This window comes from Rhinolophus sinicus, linkage group LG11 (genome assembly GCF_036562045.2).
Source record: "Rhinolophus sinicus isolate RSC01 linkage group LG11, ASM3656204v1, whole genome shotgun sequence".
Lineage (NCBI taxonomy): Eukaryota > Metazoa > Chordata > Mammalia > Chiroptera > Rhinolophidae > Rhinolophus > Rhinolophus sinicus.
In genome coordinates, this window is record NC_133760.1 from 4852476 (window position 1) to 4873050 (window position 20575).

The window sequence follows — 20575 nt, forward strand, 5'->3', positions numbered from 1 at the left end:
AGGAAACCTGAAGATGTCATGAGATGAAGAAGGTCCATGGAGGGTTAATTCACCAGTTCAGCGACCTCATCAAGACCCCAGTTACCTCCATCTCTCTGTTTGGCCATCTACAGTGTTTTCACTTGGTCCACCAGCCAGTTCCCTCCATGGTCCCAGGAGGGCTGCCACAGTTCCCAAATTTCCATCCAGAAATTAGAAGGGACACCACCTAACATACTAAAAGAGAATTTGTCTCGCTTTGGAAAAAAGGATCATCTCCCAGAAGTGGTCCAGGGTTTCCCCTCACCCTTCTTTGTCCCAGACTCCATCACATGTCCATGTCTAAGCCAATCACTGACAAGCAACATGTCTCCCATGCTTGGTGCTGTAAAGCTTATTTGTGGTCACCATGAAAATACAAGATTATCCAAACAAAACTGCGGTTCTGATAGAAAGGCAGAAGCACTGAATGCTTGGGTAGGTAACAATGGTTTCTATGCTGCATCAAATTATGGGACAAAGGTAGAATTGTGTTAGGGGTCAGTATTGAGATCGTATTTGGACTCAGAGCTGAGGAATGAATCACATTTTGGAGTCTGATTTAGAAGTTGGGCCCAATCCCACATTTATGTATTTGCCATCAGGGAATGATCAGACAATGGTTTTCCATCTTACTCAGAGTAAAAGCCAAAGTCCAACATTGGTCCTCAGGTCCCTGTATCATTCAAGCCCTGTTATGTCTCTGACCTCCTTGCCCACCTGTCTCCCCTTTGCTCATTCAGCTCCAGCCAAAAAGATTTCCCTGCTAGAGCATTCTAGGTCTACTCACCTGCCTGTTTTCTCTGCCTGGAATTCACTGCCCCCAAATAGGTACATGAATCCATCCACCACCTCCTTCAAGATCTTGTTCAAATGTCACCTGCACATGAAGTCTTTCCAACCATCTTTCCTAATATTATCACCCAGGGCTCCCCGAGGGTGGAGGGAACCAATACTTCCCTACCCTCTTCCTTGGTCTTATTTTTATCCATAGCACTTGCTGCCACCTAACAAACTATGTATTTTATGTACTTATTTTTCTTTTTAAAAAATGTTTTTCAATTTATGTATAACTAGTATAAAATCTTATATTGTTTATATTAGTTTCAGATGTATAGTATAGTGATTCAAAATTTTTATACCTTACAATGTGATCACCTCACCAGTTCTAGTAACCACTATGCAAAGTTATCACAATATTATTAACTATATTCACCTTCCCTCTTTCACCCATGCCCCCATCCCTTTGGTAGCCCTCCCTTTGTTCTCTGTTTCTATGAGTCTGTTTTTGTTTTGTTTTGTTTGTTTGTTTTAGATTCCACATACAAATGAAATCATATGGTATTTGTCTTTCTCTGCCTGACTTATTTCACTTAACATAATACCCTCTAGGTCCATCCATGTTGTAAATGGCATGATTTTATCTTTTTCACTGCTGCATAATATTTCATTGTATATATGTACCACATCTTCTTTATCCATTTATCTATCAATGGACACCTAGGTTGCTTCCATATCTTGGCTATTGTAAACAATGCTGCAATGAACGTAAGGGTGCATATGTCTTTTCGTTTAGTGTTTTCCTTTTCTTTGGGTAAATACCCAGAAGTGGAATTGCTGTGTTGTAACAAGAACCCAAAGAGACCCACACCAAGGCATATTCTAATTAAAATGGCAAAAGTTAAGGATAAAGAGTCATCTTAAAGAGGGCAAAAATGAAAAAAGAAGTCACATACAAAAGAAACCCCATAAGGCTATCAGCTGATTTCTCAGGAGAACTTCACAAGCCAGAAGAGTGTGATAGGAGATATTTAAAGTGCTCAAAGAAAGAAAGCAATCTAAGATACAGAATACTTTATCCAACAAGGTTATCATTTAGAACTGAAGGAGAAATAGTTTCCCAGACAAACAAAAACTAAAGGAGTTCACCACCAGTAAACTGGCCTTACAGGAAATGTTAACAGATCTTCTTTATGTAGAAAAGAAAAGGCCATAACCAGAAATAAGAAAATATAGGAAAGGAAAACAAAATCTCACTGTAAAGGCAAATATACAATAATCACTGTGAATCAACCATTTAAAAAGTTAATAGGAAGGTCAAAGACAATAGTAGCAAAATTAACTATAACTACAAAAAGTAACGAGGAGATACACAAAACAAAAAGATATAAAACCTGACATCGAAAACATAAGAGTGGACGGGGGAGTAAAAATGTAGTGCTTTTAGAATGCAATTAAACTAAATACCTAGATGGTAACCATAAACCAAAACCATACAAAAAATACCCAAAAAATGAAGACAAAGGAATCCGAACGCAACATTATATACTTATTTTTCTATTCAAGGTCTCCATCCACTAGAACAAGAGCCTCTGGAAAGGAATTTTTTTGTTTTAATTTTTCATTAACTTTTTTTTTTTTTTTTAAGATTTTATTGGGGAAGGGGAACAGGACTTTATTGGGGAACAGTGTGTACTTCCAGTCAAGTTGTTGTCATCTCAATCTTAGTTGTGGAGGGTGCCGTTCAGCTTCAAGTTGTTGTCCTTTCAGTCTTAGTTGTGGAGGGTGCAGCTCAGCTCCAGGTCCAGTTGCCGTTGCTAGTTGCAGGGGGCACAGCCCACCATCCCTTGCGGGAGTCGAACCAGCAACCTTGTGGTTGAGAGGATGCACTCCAACAAACTGAGCCATCCGGGAGCTCAGCGGCAGCTCAGCTCAAGGTGCCGTGTTCAATCTTAGTTGCAGGGGGCGCTGCCCACCATCCCTTGCGGGACTCGAGGGATTGAACTGGCAACCTTGTGGTTGAGAGCCCACTGGCCCATGTGGGAATCGAACCGGCAGCCTTCGGAGTTAGGAGCACGGAGCTCTAACCACCTGAGCCACCGGGCCAGCCCTGGAAAGGAATTTTTAATGTTTCATTGGTGCTGTGTCTCCAGTAGTCAGAAGAGCAAAGATGAATATACAAAGAAATTCGTCCCATCATTATTATAATGAAAACTATCCAATTGTTCTTCAATTTGAAACAGGATTGTTATGCAAACAATCTGTTGACATAAATCAGAATAAAGCTATAGCATGGAATATTTTGTAAGTTATAAAGGAAGGAGAAATGATCTAAATGCACTAAGAGGAAAAATTGTCCAAGATATTTTATAGAGTAAATAAAAGGTTATATTAAATAAAGTTTAGTACAGATAATTTGTTATAAACACATATATAGAATACTATGTGTAACATGAGAACAGACTAAGTGATAACGGTAAGCATTTAGTGGGTGGAGGAAAGCCTTCTCTTTCTCATTCATACCCTTATATTAGGGTTGGGGTTGAGTTCAGGCTCAAAGACACACATAGGATTCAGCCTGGACAAGTTCCCACAGGCTGGTCAGAGTTGGGGTGTATGGTGTAGGCCACCCCTGCGAGGGGGTGAGGGCAAGAAAAAGGGCCACAGAGGAGGCCCCAGGTCAAAGCCATTCTCTCAGCTCTGCTGTTCCTTGACTCCTGCTCCTTCCCCTCAGAGCCAGCATCTGGTCCCTCTCTGGGTAGCTGCCACCAGGCATGGTGGGGCCAGAATGTGCTGGGGGCAAAACAGCTAGTTACTGCCTTAATCCAGCTTCAGGAGGGAAGGTAGAGATAGCGTGGGGCAATTGTTTTAGCTGCCTCAGGGATTCCAGATAAGAGCAAACGCAGGAAGGGGGCGACCTAGAGCCGGCTCAACCTGCAACCCAGGGTGATGGGGGTAGGGTGCTATAAGAGATCTATGCTACACGGGGCTGGACACAACTGTCTCCCAAACTAGTCTGGAGCCCAGATCAGATCCGGCCCTCCGCAGCTGAGAAGGGGCCTCTTTTTGTCCAGAGGTGAGGTGAGCTGGACTCCAGTTCCTGAGAGGGGGTGTGGGGTGCCTGGACTCCTTTTTCTGAGATGAGAGACTGGCAGTCTGCAGTTTTATGTCTTAGGAGAAAAAGAACCAGAGATAAAGTCTTATGGATGGGGAGGGGTGGGAGGCTAGTTTCCTGTGTCCCTGGGGGAAGGGTGTCTGGGGCCTGGACTTCTGAGTCTGAGGGAGGAAGGGGTTGGGGGACTGGGCTCCTGGGTTGAGTGGGGAGGGGCATGGGGACCAGGACTTCTGCTTCCGGAACTCTGTCTTTGCAGCCCCAGCAGGACAGGCCCTGCCTCCACTTGGCTGCCTCGGACGCTCAGAGAGGCCACATGGCAGGTTCCCTTCTCACGCCCCTGCTGATCCTACTGTGGTCCTCAGCCCTGGGATCTGCAGATAGAGAAGGTGAGGGCCCTCTGGGAGGTCTGACCTTGCCCCTGGGCCTCACAGCGTCCCCACCTGTCCTCTCCAGGATGCCCTCTCTACCAGGAGTCCCTGAGTCAGGACCCCTCCCCACGCAGCAGCTTCCTCCCATGAAGATAAGACTCTTCTGCCTGTGCCCCCTTTCTTGCTGCTTCCTTCTGACTCCTGAGTCTGTGTGTCCTCCAGGCCTTCTCCTGCACTCAGTGTCCCTCCCATCAGCTTCTGGGGTTGCCTCCAGACCAGACGCTCCCCTGGGTTTCTGAGCGGGCTCCCTCTCTCCATGCAGCTTTCTCTGCACCGTTGTCCGTTTCTGCCCTGCCCTTCTCCGTGCCTGTCTGTCTGTCTCTCCGTCTGTCTGTGCAAATCCCTCTGCTGATACCTCAGCTTTGCCCAGGAGCTTGCTGCCCACGTTTTTCTCCATGTCTCCATCCAGCCCAGGATACCGGGGAAAGGATAATTAATGGAGTTCCATGTCCAAAGGGCTCCCGTCCCTGGCAGGTGGCCCTGTCCAGGGGCAGTCATTTCCACTGTGGAGGCGTGCTGGTCACCGAGATGTGGGTACTCACTGCTGCCCACTGCAAGATGAAGTACGTGGCAGTGGGTGCTGCAGGGACTCCAGCTCTCTGTCTGGGTCTCTGTTCCTCCCTTTATGGCTCGCATCGCCATCTCTGGGACCCAGTTCCCCTTCTTAGGGTCTCTGCCCCTTGTCTCTGGGTCCCCTCTCTCTGGACCACTGTTCCCCCTCTGCAGGTCTCTATCATGCCTCTCTGGGTCTTTCTCTCCTCTTTCTGGGTCTCTGTCTCCCTCTCGCTAGATCCCATCTCCTGTCTCTAGGTCTCAGTTCCCCTCTTTCTGGGTCTCCATTCTCCTGTCTCTGGGTTCCTGTACCCCATTATGGGTTACTGTTCCTCTCTTTCTGTGGGGCTCTGTCCCTTCCCTCAGTCACAGTGTCTTCCTCTGAATGTCGCCCTCTTCCCCTAGTGAGTACTACGTGCACATGGGCAGTGATCGGCTGAGCAGTAGGGGATCCCAGAAGATCAGGGCCACAAGGTCATTCGTGCACCCCAACTACTCCACGCAGACCCACGTTAATGACATCATGCTTGTGAAGCTAAGTAGCCCGGCCAGGCTGTCATCAAACGTGAGGAAAGTCAACCTGCCCTCCCGCTGCGAACCCCCTGGGACCACATGTACTGTTTCTGGCTGGGGCACCACCACCAGCCCTGACGGTGAGGCTGCCTCTCTGATCCACAAGCCCTAGCCCCTTTGCCCACTGACCCAGGAGCCCTGGTCCCTAAAGCCTCCTCCCTCAGACCCAAAGGACCAGCACTCAGGTTCCTTTACATGACCATAGTGTTGAGTCCCCAGCACTCTCTCATTCAAGGCCCAGGAAACCCATTCTTTCCCCATTAGCACTCAAGAGTCCACAGGCTCAGGCATCTGACTGGCTCCTCTTCCCCCCCACACCCAGTGACCCTTCCATCACAGCTCATGTGCACGGATGTCAACCTCCTCTCCTTCCAAGACTGCAGGGAAGTTTACAAGGATCAGCTGACAAAGTCCATGCTGTGTGCTGGCCTCCCCAACTCCAACAGTGATTCCTGCAAAGTGAGACCCCCCCACCCCGCCCCGCCCCAGCCCTGGGTCCTGCTTCCTCTCAGCACAGGGCCCTGTCCTCCCTCCATCCAGAATCTGAGGGTCTGACCCTGGTGCTGAGCCTTCCCTCGCACCCCCTACCCCCAGGCCCACTTTCCTGACTCTCTCTACCCGGTGCTCCGCCTGAGTCAGAGCGGGAGCCCATGGGGCTGGTGTGACCCTGGGATGGGCACACAGCTGAAGGGGAGGGGCTGGAGGGGGAAAATGAGGCTGGGACTGGGGGGAGGGAGTCAGACACTGGTCACAAGCCCAAACTTTAAGGAGCACAAAAAACTCAGTGACCAAGATAAATCATATTCTAATGCATTTTTATTTTTAAATGATCCATGCAAAAAGTCCACGATGAACAAAATATCAGAATTTTCAAAAAAGAGCTATAAGATTTTGTTTGTTTGTTTGTTTTTAATTTATTGGGGTGACAATTGTTAGTGAAATTACATAGATTTCAGGTGTACAATTCTGTATTACATCATCTATGAATCCCATTGTGTGTTCACCACCCAGAGTCAGTTCTCCTTCCATCACCATATATTCGATCCCCCTTACCCTCATCTCCCACCCCCCACGCCCCTTACCCTCTGGTAACCACTAAACTATTGTCTGTGTCTATGAGTTCCTGTTTCTCATTTGTTTGTCTTGTTCTTTTGTTGGTTTTGGTTTATATACCACATATCAGTGAAATCACATGGTTCTCTGCTTTTTCTGTCTGACTTGTTTCGCTCAGCATTATACTCTCAAGATCCATCCATGTTGTCGCAAGTGTTCCTATATCATCTTTTCTTACCGCCGAATAGTATTCCATTGTGTATATATACCACAACTTCTTTATCCATTCATCTATCGAAGGGCATTTTGGTTGTTTCCATGTCTTGGCCACCGTAAACAAAGCTGCAATGAACATTGGAGTACACGTGTCTTTATAGATAAATGTTTTCAGATTTTTTGGGTAGATACCCAGGAGAGGGATTGCTGGGTCATATGGCAATTCTATTCGTAATTTTTGAGGAACCTCCACACTGCCTTCCATAACGGCTGCACCAGTCTGCATTCCCACCAACAGTGTATGAGGGTTCCTTTTTCTCCACAACCTCTCCAACACTTGTTACTATTTGTCTTGTTGATGATCGCCATTCTGACTGCGGTGAGGTGGAGCGATAAGTTTTTACTGAATTTTTCATTAGTCTCAGGCTCCCATTTGGTTAGGCCCAGCATGGTAGTGATTCCATCTTTATCTAAAATGGGGATACTGCGTTTGTCATTAATTTTTTCATATTAAATTTGATTCTCAAGGTATTGCATTAAAATACTATTTAGTGTGATCACTAAGCTTTCATGCCTGAAGGTAAGGTCTCACGCACCTCCCCCAGGTCCTGGTCCTGGGAAAAGAAGGAGTCCCCTTCCTCTCTGTTCCCTGTGCTCGTCTCTGTCACCTCTCTCTCTGTCTCTGAACATCTTCCCATGTCTCTCCTTATACTTAGTTTCATTTCCTTGTTCTCCTCTGTAATCTCTCTCTCTCTCTCTCTCTCTCTCTCTCTTCCCTTCCATCCCTACTCCCCCCCTTTTTATTTGCCTCCATCTCTTCCTTTTAAATCACTCTCTACATTTCTGCTTCTCTTTCCCCTCCTTCATCCCCGTTGCTCTCTCCATCCTTCTCTTTAGTTCTCTCTTCTCCTTCTCTTTGACCCTGTCCCTCTCTGTACCCCCACTCTCTTTGCTCACATCTGAACCCTCACTTTCAGGTACTGCGGGGTGGTGTGTGTTAGGGAGAAGGGTGATGGGACAGGACTCTGTGTCCTAGAGAATGGAGGGGTGTCCCTTGTTCCCTAGTGAGGACCTGCTTCATGAACGTACAAGCTGTGCAGGGACATGGAGCCCCACACTCGGGACAGTCCCACACTTGCTTTAACGCACTCCTACTGCTATCTTAAAATTCATAATTTTTAAACAAGGGGACCTGCTTTTTTATTTTGCACTGAGCCCTGTGATTAGGTCATTGGTCCTGCCCCTGGTTTCTGGGATTGCTCTGTCTCCCTTCCCTGGCTAAGGGGCATGTATCCATTCCCTGGGGATAATGCCCCTTCTCTGATTGGCTGTATCCAATCTGAGTCCTTGATGAAGGAAAATGAATGGGGCTCTGCATTCTGGAAGCCCCGCCCCCTTCCTGTGATTGGTCCGTAAGGATGGGACTCCAGCCAATGTCTTAAGAGAACCTGGTTTGTCCTCTCCATCATAGTATTAACCTGCTCTCCCATTGGTCTACAGAGACAATGAATCTCTTCCCATTGGCCAGGGTAGTCTGGCAGGACAAGGACCTGATAACTGTGGGGTGTATGAGACCTCAGTGCTGGTTGGTGTGAAGCCAAAGCTGATCTGCTCTCTCCCTCCCAGGGTGACTCAGGGGGACCACTGACGTGCAATGGCACCCTGCAAGGCCTGGTGTCCTGGGGAACTTTCCCTTGTGGCCAGCCCAACGACCCAGGTGTCTATACCCAGGTCTGCACTTTTGTCGACTGGATAAAGGAGACTATGCGAAACCATCGCTAAACTCTTCAAACTCCCATCTCTCCATTGGTACGTGCAAAACAGGAAATTCACAGAAATAACAACGTCTATGACCTATAGTCGTATTTGACTTTACCTTTCCTCAAAAGGTCATTGAAACCGCAACAATATACCATATGTGTAATCCAATCAAATGAGCACAAATCTAAAACAATATAAAAAACAAAACAATCTCACTGTTGGTAAAGATGCAGTGAGACCAGCAGTCTCAGCTACTGGAACTATATATTGATACAATTCTTATGGAAGTCTACTGCACATGGTAAATGGAGACCCTTTTTCACCACCTTTGACCCAGTAATTCTAGTAAATCCAAAAAGTAAAGCAAGGTTTGAACTCAACACGTTATTTGTCATAGTAAAGCAGTGGAAACACTGAGCATTTTCCAATTCATGGATTTTTTATGTAAACCACAAACCGACTTGTGACAAGAATGTTGATGAAGCTGTTCAGGATGATTATGCAGAGTCGTTAGTGCCGTGCAGGGATGTTTATGCTGTCGGATGTTAAGTGAAGACAGGAAGATCCAAAAATGTATATGCATGTGTACCTCGCCATGTCAATGAAATAGTCACAGAATAAAACCTGAAAGAGCATGTACCAACCTGCATGTGGTGGTGTTCGTGGGGTGCCTCCTTCCTTCCATTTCCCTTCCTGTGCCTGTGCACTTTTATAACCTGGAAAATACAGGTGGAATTTCTGAGGAGCTAAAATTGGGGAGAGGAGACCCTCACAGAGGGAGACAGGAAAGAAAAATGCATCCGATTTTTAGGCCTCACCCTGCCCTTCCCTCTGTCCAGTGTGTTTTCCTATCCATTTCCCAGGTCTCAGGTGTCCCCATCCATAATACAAGGAGGAGAGAGGAGGGAGGAAGGGGAGGGGAGGAGAAGGAGAGAGAGAGAGGGAAAGAGAGAGAGAGAGAGAGAGAGAGAGAGAGAGAGAGAGAGAGAGAGACTAAAGGTAAAGAGGGATGAAGGGAGAGAGTAGAGAAATGACTGCTTTTTCAGGGTGAGAAGTGATGTGAAGTTGTTCTGAGCATTTCACAAGTGACAAACTAGGAGAGAGGGAGGAGGTGTTCAAGAAAGGTAGGGCTGGCAGGCAGAGGGGACCCCAGGGTCCCACAAAGTCCAGCCAAAATGAGTACCCAGCGTAACTCGTGCGAGAGGAAGATGGGGTGGAAACCCAGGTAGGTGGGCTCCTATTCTCAAAGAAGGCAGGGAACAGCTTCTGGAAGGGAGGAGGGAGGAGGGAGGAGTCCCTGTGACTCAGAGCCTGACCCCACTGACCAGACTGCTGCTCTCAGAGGCTCCCTGGACAGTCACACCTCAGACTCTGCTGACAGAGGGATCTTCTCCAGCCCAGGACTCCCCACTCATACCTGTCTTTCCAGTTTCTTCCAAGAATTCCTTTCTGGCCAACATGCTCCAGATCCTTCCTCAGATCATCTTATCTCCATCTTGAGTCTCCCTGGTCCCCACTCCCCACCTTTCCTCACATTGCAGACATTCTGCAGCCATTGCTTTCCTGCACAGAAGAGGCTGGGAGCACTTCTCTCACAGAAAGTAGGAAGTGAGGCCCTCAGACCCCTTCTGTGAGACCCAGGAGTCATGTCAGCAAGCTCCCTCCTCCCGCAGACCCAGAGGAACATTTATGATGTCAGAGGAGAGACATGGGTGCCAGAGTTTCAAGTTCTTGAAATGGTGACTTAAGCCACTCAGCTCTCTTTCTGTCTCTCTGGGACACTTTCCTTCTCTGTCATTCTGACTGCCTCTCTCTGTCTCTGCTTCTCTCTCCCACATGTGTGACCTGTTTCCCATATCTTGTCTCTTTCCTTCTCCTGTGGATCTCATTTGAGCCTGTGTAGACATGGAGGCAACTTAGCAGCTACAGACAGGCCCAATTAAGCAAACCAAACAGAAACAAAGATCTCTTTTCTGCTGGCATCTTATATCAGCCCCAGGGAAGAACTCTGATTGGTCCAGCTTGACCAGAGCCCACCCCTTGGATCAGTCAGTATTTCTAGGAAGGAAGCAGTGCTCCTGTTGGATTAGCCTGGGTCATGCCTCCATCCCAGTGGGTTGGAGGTGTGGAGAAGCATGTTTGACAGCTTCGCCAGAACGATATGAGGGGACCGCTTCCCAAAAGACGTGGGAAGCTGCTCTTGAAGGAGGGGTAAGTGAATCCAGGAAGTCAGAAACAATTGGCCTTCAGAACCCAAGGGGCTGAAGGAGGAAGTTCCAGGCCCACAGTGTCCAGGATCCCCCAGGGCAAGGCACAGCTGGCATGACAGTGCTCAAGTGAGATAATGAGCAAGATGAGTCATCAGGCAAAGGTTCAGGACATACTCATAGCCCTGAAGGTGAGGGAGGCACGAGGCGGTGTGTTGGGGTGGGATTTAGGAACAGGTGCTGGGACCAAACCCAAGGGCACAGGAGGGCTGGGATCCAGTGCTCTCGCCAACGTGGAGGCATGCGTCCTTAATAGACCCATGAGGCTCTGCATCTGTTTTCCACCATAGGAGACTCCGAGGGTTTGTCAGGGTGTCCCAGGGAAATTTCCTCCTCAGAGTATGGGTTTGTGCAATGGTGGTACCACAAGAATCCCCAGCGTTCGAATTCTGCCGCTCCTGACTCCTGAGCTGAATGACTTTGTTCAAGTTACCTAACCGCCTACAATCCTCCCTTTTCTCATCTATAGAAACAGGGAACACAATCCTGGCTTGGACCTGTGTAGGCAGAGCGACCAGGTCTGAGCAGTGCCTGACACGTCACACAGTGGGTAGGGCAAGAAGTAGGAGCTTCCTCATTCCCTGGATGGTGGGGGAAGGCAGCTAACGTGGATTCAGTGCCTACAGAGCCCTGAATTCATTCCTCTTTCAGCATTTTACTTCATCCTCCCATTCGCCTTGAGAGGCAGGTTTGCTCCCCCGACTTCAGAAAGCATGGGGCAAAGTGAGGCTCCGAAAAATGAAGTCATTTACCTGAAATCACAGGGAAGGCACATGAGGTTCACACCTGGATTATTCTGACTTGTGAAGTCAAGTTCTTCTATCACACCCTTTGCTGTGTGGCGGAGGGATCGAGGAAGGATTGAGTCTAACATTGGCAGATCTGTGGATGGCAGAGATTTGCAGACTAGCAGTTATTTAAATGTCTCCTATGTTCCCTGGTCTTGGCTAGGTGTGAAAGAAAATACCCATGTACATCAGACGTTCCCTCTGTGTGGAAACCAGGCTTTAGCAAGAAAGTCAGATTAAATAACTAAAAACACTGACAATGTGCAAAGTACAGCAGAAGAGGAGTTTTGGTGATTTAGGAATGAATAACAGGCCTTCAGAGAAATGAGGCTCCTTTCCTCTTTCTAACAGAATGCTGAGCAAGCACCTCCTTATCACCCTCTCCCCCTCCCAAGGGCCTTACCAAGTCATCGACATCTCTCGTTTGGACAACAATGGCCTCCTCGTGCCTCCACAGATCCTTCAAATCCATCCTTCCTACATGAGCCAGATTGATATTTGGTTCACGCTTCCTGTTCTTTCCACTGTCAGCTTATTGTCACTTCCTGGGTCCAAAACCCCTGGAACTGCTTTCATAACACTGCGCCTTTACTTCAGAGCACACATTGTAGTTGTAATTTTTCATTTGTTTATCAATGATTATTTTTTTCTTTTACATTTGACTATCAGTTTCTTAAAGAAAAGGACTGTCCAGGCTTGTGCACCACTGTACCCTCAGCACCGAGCCCAGTCTGGCAGGTAGCTGGTGCTCAGTATGTGTTTCTTAAGCATATAAAGGGTTGGGTCTGAAGGAGGATGTGGGAGGAGGGCTGGGAAGGAGGTAGCACTGGGGGTAGGCTTGGGTGTGTTGGTTAATGTGGTTTCCAGATAGAGATTCAAGTTAGGATTGGATTTGGATTCATGGTTTGGGATCAGATTTGGGATCTGACTTGAGACTAAGTAGCTACGTAAATCCATCCACCACCTCCAAGATCTTGTTCAAATGTCACCTGCACATGAAGTCTTTCCAACCGTCTTTCCTAATATTATCACCCAGGGCTCCCTGAGGGTGGAGGGAACCAATACTTCCCTTTCTCTCTTTTCTGTTCTTATTTTCCCCCTTAGCCCTTATCACCAGCTAACAAACTATGTATTTTATGTACTTATTTTTATTTTTTAAATTTTTATTTATTTTTTCAATTGCTGTTGACATTCAACATTATTTTATGTTAGTTTCAGGTGTACAGCATAGTGGTTAGACATTTATATAATTTATGAAGTGATCCCCCTGACTAGTCTAGTACCCACCTGGCACTGTACATAGTTATTACCATATTGTTGACTATATTCCCTGTGCTTCACTTTACATCCCCTTGACTGTTTCATAGTTACCAATTTGTACTTTTTAACCTCTTCCCCTTTTTCACCCAACTCCCCATGTACTTATTTTTCTATTCCAAGTCTCCACCCATTGAACGGGAGCTGCTATGAAGAAGTTTTTTCTCTATTATTGATGCTGGATCCCCAGGAACCAGAATAGTTTCTGGCACAGAGTAAATGCTCAGTGGATACTTCTTGGATGAAATCAATGAGCAAAGATGAATACACACAAAATAAAATTTATCTCACCACTTTTGTAATGAAAACTATCCAAATGTGTTTCAATTTGAAACAGATTACAGCAATCAGAATAGAACTATAGTATGAAATATTATGCAACAGTTATAAAGGAAGGAGAAATGATCTAAATGTACTAAGAGGAAAAATTGTTCAAGATATTTTATGGAGTACATAAAAGGTTACATTACAAAATGTTTAGTACATTGTTGTTTATAAACCATAATATTTATAGAAATCTATGTGTAACATGAGAACAGACTAAGTGATAACGGTAAGCATTTAGTGGGTGGAGGAAAGCCGTCTCTTTCTCATTCATACCCTTATATTAGGGTTGGGGTTGAGTTCAGGCTCAAAGACACACATAGGATTCAGCCTGGACAAGTTCCCACAGGCTGGTCAGAGTTGGGGTGTATGGTCTAGGCCACCCCTGCGAGGGGGTGAGGGCAAGAAAAAGGGCCACAGAGGAGGGCCCAGGTCAAAGCCATTTACTCAGCTCTGCTGTTCCTTGACTCCTGCTTCTGTCCTCAGAGCCAGCATCTGGTCCCTCCCTGGGTAGCTGCCACCAGGGACAGAATGTGTGGGGGCGAACCGGCTGGGTGCCGCCCCCACCTGGCCTCAGCAGGGAGGGTGGAGGTAGAGTGCTGGCCTATTGCTTTAGCTGCCTCAGGGGTTCCAGATAACCACAAATGCAGGAAGGGGGTGTCTGAGAGCCGGATCCACCTGCACCCCAGGGTGCTGGGGGTGGAGGCAGGTGTGCTATAAGAGGGCCGCCCTGCGTAGGGCTGGACATGCTTGGCTCCCAACCTAACCTGGATCCCAGATCAGACCAGACCCTCCCCAGGTGAGAAGCGGCCTCATTTGGGGTAGGGAGTGGTGCTGGCTGGACGGGGGCTATAGCTCCTGAGGAGGGGGGTGGGGGGGGGTCTCAATTCCTTATTCTGAGATGAGGGGCCAGGGGCTTGGAATTTTGGGTTTCTTGAGGGAAAGGAACTGGGGATACAGACTAATGGATGGGAAGAGATGGGAGGCCAGATTCCTGGGTCACCAGGGGAAGGACTATAGGGACCTGAACTCCTAAGACAGCGGACCAGGACTTCTGCTTCCAGAACTCTTTGTCTTTGCAGCCCCAGCAGGACAGGCCCTGCCTCCACCTGGCTGCCTCAGACGCTCAGAGAGGCCACATGGCAGGTTCCCTTCTCACGCCCCTGCTGATCCTACTGTGGTCCTCAGCCCTGGGATCTGCAGATAGAGAAGGTGAGGGCCCTCTGGGAGGTCTGACCTTGCCCCTGGGCCTCACAGCGTCCCCACCTGTCCTCTCCAGGATGCCCTCTCTACCAGGAGTCCCTGAGTCAGGACCCCTCCCCACGCGGCAGCTTCCTCCCATGAAGATAAGACTCTTCTGCCTGTGCCCCCTTTCTTGCTGCCTCCTTCTGACTCCTGAGTCTGTGTGTCCTCCAGGCCTTCTCCTGCACTCAGTGTCCCTCCCATCGGCTTCTGGGGTGGCCTCCAGACCAGACACTCCCCTGGGTTACTGAGCGGGCTCCCTCTCTCCATGCAGCTTTCTCTGCACCGTTGTCCGTTTCTGCCCTGCCCTTCTCCATGCCTGTCTGTCTGTCTCTCCGTCTGTCTGTGCAAATCCCTCTACTGATGCCTTAGCTTTGCCCAGGAGCTTGCTGCCCACATTTTTCTCCATGTCTCCATCCAGCCCAGGATGAAGGTAATAGGATTATTGATGGGGTTCCATGTCCAAGAGGCTCTCATCCCTGGCAGGTGGCTCTGCTCAGGGGCAATGAGCTCCACTGTGGAGGCGTGCTGGTCAACAGGATGTGGGTGCTCACCGCCGCCCACTGCAAGATGAAGTACGTGGCAGTGGGTGCCACAGGCTCAGCCCTCCCTCTGGGTCTCTATCCCCTTCTAGGGGTCTCTGTGCCCCTCTATCTAGGTCTTTGTGCCCCCTCTGTGTGTCTGTCCTCCTGTCTCTGGGTTCCTGTACCCCATTATGGGTTACTGTTCCTCTCCTTCTGTGGGGCTCTGTCCCTTCCCTCAGTCGCAGTGTCTCCCTCTGAATGTCGCCCTCTTCCACCAGTGAGTACAATGTGCACATGGGCGGTGATCAGCTGAGCAGTAGGGGATCCCAGAAGATCAGGGCCACAAGGTCATTTGTGCACCCCAACTACTCCACGCAGACCCACGTTAATGACATCATGCTTGTGAAGCTAAGTAGGCCGGCCAGGCTGTCATCAAACGTGAGGAAAGTTAACCTGCCCTCCCGCTGCGAACCCCCTGGGACCACATGTACTGTTTCTGGCTGGGGCACCACCACCAGCCCTGACGGTGAGGCTGCTCAGTGACCCTGGGCATTGGCCCCAGCCCCTCCTCCCTCAGACCCAGGAGCCCAGGCCCCCGGCCCCTCCTCCCTCAGACCCGGGAGTCCTGACCCCAGCCCCTCCTCCCTCAGATCCGGGAACCCAGGAGTTATGCCCCTTTTGATGACCATAGTCTTGAGCCCCACAACCCCCTCTTCCTTCAAGGCCCAGGGACCACATCCTCTCACCTTTAGCACCCAGAGTTTCTAGTTCCAGGCCTCTGACTGACCTGTACTCTTCTCCAGTGACCTATCCAACACAGCTCATGTGTACAGATGTCAGGCTCATCTCCTCCCAGGAGTGCAAGAAAGTTTACAAGGACCTGCTGGGCAAATCCATGCTGTGTGCTGGCATTCCCAACTCCAAGACCAACGCCTGCAATGTGAGACGTCCCCCGTCGCCCATTCCCCCCCACCTCCCCCCCCACCCCGGTCCTGCTTCCTCTCAGCACAGGGCCCTGTCCTCCCTCCATCCAGAATCTGAGGGTCTGACCCTGGTGCTGAGCCTTCCCTCGCACCCCCCAACCCCCAGGCCCACTTTCCTGACTCTCTCTACCCGGTGCTCCGCCTGAGTCAGAGTGGGAGCCCATGGGGCTGGTGTGACCCTGGGATGGGCACACAGCTGAAGGGGAGGGGCTGGAGGGGGAAAATGAGGCTGGGACTGGGGGAAGCGAATGAGGCAATCAATGGCCATAAGCCCGAACTTTGAGGAAAATGAGGAGGACCAAAAACGCAGTGGCCACAATTACTCAAATTCTAACACAGTATTTTTAAAAATCCATGCAGAATATCCAGAATTAGCAAAATATCAGAATTTTCAATAAAGAGCGATTAGTTTTACCTAGTTTTTCCATTAGTCTCGGGCTCTCATATTGTTCAGCCCAGAATCGTAGTTACCCAGTCTTTATCTAAAATGGGGATACTGCGCTTGTTGTGGAATTTTTTCACATTAAATTTGATTCTCAAGGTATTGCATTAAAATACTATTTAGTGTGATCATTAAGATTTCATGCCTGAAGGTAAGGTCTCACGCACCTCACCCAGGTCCTGGTCCTGGGAAAAGAAGGAGTCCCCTTCCTCTCTGTTCCCTGTGCTCGTCTCTGTCACCTCTCTCTCTGTCCCTGAATATCTTCCCACATCTCTCTTTACACCTAATTTCATTGTCTTGTTCCCATCTGTTCTCTCTCTCCCCCTCCCCCTCCCTCTCTCTCTCTCTCAGCAGTCTGCCTATGTCAGTCTTTATTTTCCTCCATCTCTGCCACTTTCCCCACTCCCTCCTGCATCCCCGTTGCTCTCCCCATCCTTCTCTCTACCTCTCTCTTCTCCTTTTCTTTGACCCTGTCCCTCTCTGTACCCCCACTCTCTTTGCTCACACCTGTACCCTCACATTCAGGCACTGCTGGATGATGTGTGTTAGGGAGAGGGGTGATGGAACAGGACTCTGTGTCCTAGAGAATGGGGGGAGTTCCCTTGTCCGCTAGTGAGGACCTGCTTCATGAATGTACAAGCTGTGCAGGGACATGGAGCCCCTCACTCGGGACAGTCCCACATTTGGTTTAATGCACTCTGTCTTGAAATTCATAACTTTTAAGCAAGGGGGCCTGCTTTTTTATTTTGCACTGGGCCCTGTGAAGTAGGTTATTGGTCCTGCCTCTGATTTGCAGCACTGCCCTGTCTCCCTTCCCTGGGGATAATGCTCCTTCTCCCATTGGCCTGACCCTGAGTCCTTCATGAGGGAAAATAAATGGGGCTGACTTCCAGAAGCTCCATCCCTTCCCTGTGATTGGTCCCATTGCCTGGGGCTTCAGCCAATGTCTTAAGGGAGCCCTGTTTGTCTTTTCCATAATAGCATTAGTTTCTGCTCTCCCATTGGTCTACAGAGACAATGAGTCTCCTCCCATTGGCCAGGATGGAAGACTGTGGTCTGGCAGGACAAGGACCTGATAACTGTGGGGTGTATGAGACCCCAGTGCTGGTTGGTGTGAAGCCAAAGTTAATCTGCTCTCTTTCCTTCAGGGTGACTCGGGAGGACCACTGATTTGCAATGACACCCTGCAAGGCCTGGTATCCTGGGGAACTTTCCCTTGTGGCCAGCCCAACGACCCAGGTGTCTATACCCAGGTCTGCAAGTACGTCGACTGGATAAATCAGACCATGAGAAAGCATCGCTAATCTGTCGAAACTCCTATCTCTCCATCAGATCGCCTTGAACAGGAAATTCACAGAAATAACGACATCGATGACCTATAGTCATATTTGACTTTACCTTTCCTCAAATACTCACTAAAACCTCAACAATATGACATGTGTGTAAACCAATTAAATTAGGGGGGGAAAAAAAAACAAAAAACCTGATACCCACCAAAGCAAGAAACACAAATACCTCAGTTCTGGTAAAGATGCAGTAAGACCAGCAGTCTCAACCACTGGAATTTTATATTGATACAATTTGTACTGAAGGCAGTTGAGCAAGGTGAATCTAGACACTTATTCACCACATTTGACCCAGTAATTCTAGTAACTCCAAAACATGGAGCAAAGGATGAATTCATCACATTATTTGTCATAGTAAAACAGTGGAAACTGAGTATGTCCCCAATGCGGGGCTTGTTTATGTAAGTCATGACCCGATTTGTGACAAGAATATTGGTGAAGCTGTTCAGGATGATTATGCAGAGTCATTAGTGCCGTGCAGGGATGTTTATGCTGTCGGATGTTAAGTGAAGACAGGAAGATCCAAAAATGTATATGCATGTGTACCTCGCCATGTAAATGAAATAGTCACAGAATAAAACCTGAAAGAGCATGTACCAACCTGCATGTGGTGGTGTTCGTGGGGTGCCTCCTTCCTTCCATTTCCCTTCCTGTGCCTGTGCACTTTTATAACCTGGAAAATACAGGTGGAATTTCTGAGGAGCTAAAATTGGGGAGAGGAGACCCTCACAGAGGGAGACAGGAAAGAAAAATGCATCCGATTTTGAGCCCTCAACCTGCCCCTCCCCTTCCCACACTCCCACTCAGTTCCTCTCCATTCTCTAGATCTCAGTTGTCCCCATTTATAAAACGAGAGAAAGAGAGAGAAAGAGAGAGAGAGAGAGAGAGAGAGAGAGAGAGAGAGAGAGAGAGAGAGACTGAAGGTAAAGAGGGATGGAGGTTTTCAGGAAAGGTAGGGCTGGCAGGTTTAGGGGACACCGGAGTCCCACAAGGGGCAGCCAAAATGAGCACCCAGAGTGCCTAGTGCAAGAGGAAGATGGGGTGGGAACCCGGGTAGGTGGGCTCCTATTCTCAAAGAAGGCAGGGAACAGCCTCTGGAAGGGAGGAGGGAGGAGGGAGGAGTCCCTGTGACTCAGAGTCTGGCCACACCCCATGGACTCCTGCTCCAGAAGCAGTCACACCTCAGACTGCTGGCAGAGGGATCTTCTCCTGTCCAGGACACCTCTCGCATCACTACATGGGGCTGGAGATGCCTGGCCCTGCCTCTCTTTCCAGCTCCTTTGTACATGTCTGGGGGTGGGTGGGTTGGTTTGCAATAAGTTGAGGTAGTCCTCTTGTTGAATTTTTTAAAATAATTTTATGGGGGCATATAGGATAGCATAGTAGCTAAAGGCACTAGTTCTAGAAACTGGGCTTCGTGGGTTCCAATCCCAGTTCTAGCACCTGGAAGCTATTTGCCTTTGAGAACATTAGCTCCCAACCCCTGTTCCTTCATATTTTTTTTAAATAAATTTTATTGGGGAATATTGGGGAACAGTGTGTTTCTCCAGGGCCCATCAGCTCCAAGTCGTTGTCCTTCAATCTAGTTGTGGAGGGCGCAGCTCAGCTCCACGTCCAGTGCTGTCCTCAATCTTAGTTGCAGCGGGGACAGCCCACCATCCCAAAGGGGAATTGAACTGGGAACCTTATTGAGAGCTCGCGCTCTAACCAACTGAGCCATCCGGCCGCCCCTCCGGAAACTCAGCGGCAGCTCGTTGTCTTCAATCCAGTTGTGGAGGGCGCAGCTCACTGGCCCATGTGGGAATTGAACCAGCAACCCTGTGGTTCAGAGCTCACACTCCAATCAACTGAGCCATCCGGCCGCCCTTCATCTTTGAAATGAGAGAAGTTGCACCTATTTCCCAAGGCTGTTATGAAGATTAAATCAGTATAATATTCAGAAAGTGGTAGAACATTGTCTAACACAGAATAAGCCTCAGTGAATGTTGGCTTTTAATTGTTTGTAACCTGGAAACTTTTTCCTGATTATTCTCTCATAAAGTATTCTTAAAAAACATTCTCTTGATTGAAGACTTTGCAGAGCACGTCAATTTGGAGAAAAACACCCCATAAGTAAACACGTATGGCCTGTGGGGAGACAAAGCCAGGACGGCCACTGGGGAGTGCCTGGACTTGGGGACTTCACTCTCTCTCTTAGAGGTTCCTCCACTCCCCACCACCTACCACCTCCCTCCTTTCCCACATGGCTCTCAACAATTCCTCCCAGATCTAGTCATGCCATACTCTCCTAAGGTAGACCCAGTAGGGGCGCCAAGAGATGGGTCATGTCCACTGCCATGTTGGAAGCTGAGCTCCAGTTCAGGCCCCACCATTTCCCGGGTGTTTGGTGTTGAGCAATTAACGTGCTCTTTCTGAGCCTCAGTTTTCTTATCTGCAAAATGGGAGTGGGTGTAATGAAGTCATTTAGTCATTTGGTTGACATTTCCTAAGGCGTCTTCTGGGCAAAGTCCTGTGCAGTTGCTTGGCACACAGGGGTGAGTCAGGCTCGGTGCCTGCCCTCAAGGAGCTCATGGTCCAGTGGGGGAGACGGATGTGAATCCAGATGGTTATGGTGCAGGGTGACTTGAGGGAGGCACCTACCTTGCGGAAACCTAGATGAGAGAGTGACTAAACCAACCGGAACAGGTGGAAATCGGGTGGTGTTCAGGGAAAGCTTCCTGAAGGAGGTGGTGTCTAAGCAAAGACTTGAAGGCCAGGTTCTTGCCAGGATCAGGTGAGAGGGGCACTCTGGGCGAACGCCCAGAGGTCAGCGGGCATGCCGTAGTTCAGGGAAACTTCAGATAATC

At 48.7% G+C, this 20575-nt stretch overlaps 2 protein-coding genes across 2 annotated transcripts; both read left to right on the forward strand.

Annotated features, from left to right (window-relative positions):
• Positions 1-4174: 4174 nt before the first annotated feature.
• On the forward strand, positions 4175-9103 carry LOC109452493 (kallikrein-7). The gene is made up of 4 exons (XM_074315592.1): positions 4175-4299; positions 5299-5546; positions 5789-5925; positions 8362-9103. Exons 2-4 carry the CDS (start codon positions 5315-5317, stop codon positions 8515-8517), a joined length of 525 nt encoding a protein of 174 aa, XP_074171693.1. The 5' UTR covers positions 4175-4299; positions 5299-5314; the 3' UTR covers positions 8518-9103.
• A 4845-nt stretch (positions 9104-13948) lies between these two features.
• LOC109439360 (kallikrein-7) lies at positions 13949-18315 on the forward strand. The gene is made up of 6 exons (XM_074315584.1): positions 13949-13991; positions 14275-14404; positions 14856-15009; positions 15237-15484; positions 15762-15898; positions 17532-18315. Exons 2-6 carry the CDS (start codon positions 14332-14334, stop codon positions 17685-17687), a joined length of 768 nt encoding a protein of 255 aa, XP_074171685.1. The 5' UTR covers positions 13949-13991; positions 14275-14331; the 3' UTR covers positions 17688-18315.
• The last annotated feature ends 2260 nt before the right edge of the window (positions 18316-20575 follow it).

What these genes read in the sequence shown, in the direction of transcription:
- LOC109452493 (XM_074315592.1), top strand. Translation starts at nt 5,315, where the DNA reads ATGGGCAGTGATCGGCTGAGCAGTAGGGGATCCCAGAAGATCAGGGCC. An exon ending in CACCACCACCAGCCCTGACG is followed by an intron (nt 5,547 to 5,788) that starts GTGAGGCTGCCT and finishes CCCCACACCCAG; the next exon opens with TGACCCTTCCATCACAGCTC. An exon ending in CCAACAGTGATTCCTGCAAA is followed by an intron (nt 5,926 to 8,361) that starts GTGAGACCCCCC and finishes TCTCCCTCCCAG; the next exon opens with GGTGACTCAGGGGGACCACT.
- LOC109439360 (XM_074315584.1), top strand. Translation starts at nt 14,332, where the DNA reads ATGGCAGGTTCCCTTCTCACGCCCCTGCTGATCCTACTGTGGTCCTCA. An exon ending in GGGATCTGCAGATAGAGAAG is followed by an intron (nt 14,405 to 14,855) that starts GTGAGGGCCCTC and finishes GTCTCCATCCAG; the next exon opens with CCCAGGATGAAGGTAATAGG. An exon ending in CACCACCACCAGCCCTGACG is followed by an intron (nt 15,485 to 15,761) that starts GTGAGGCTGCTC and finishes ACTCTTCTCCAG; the next exon opens with TGACCTATCCAACACAGCTC.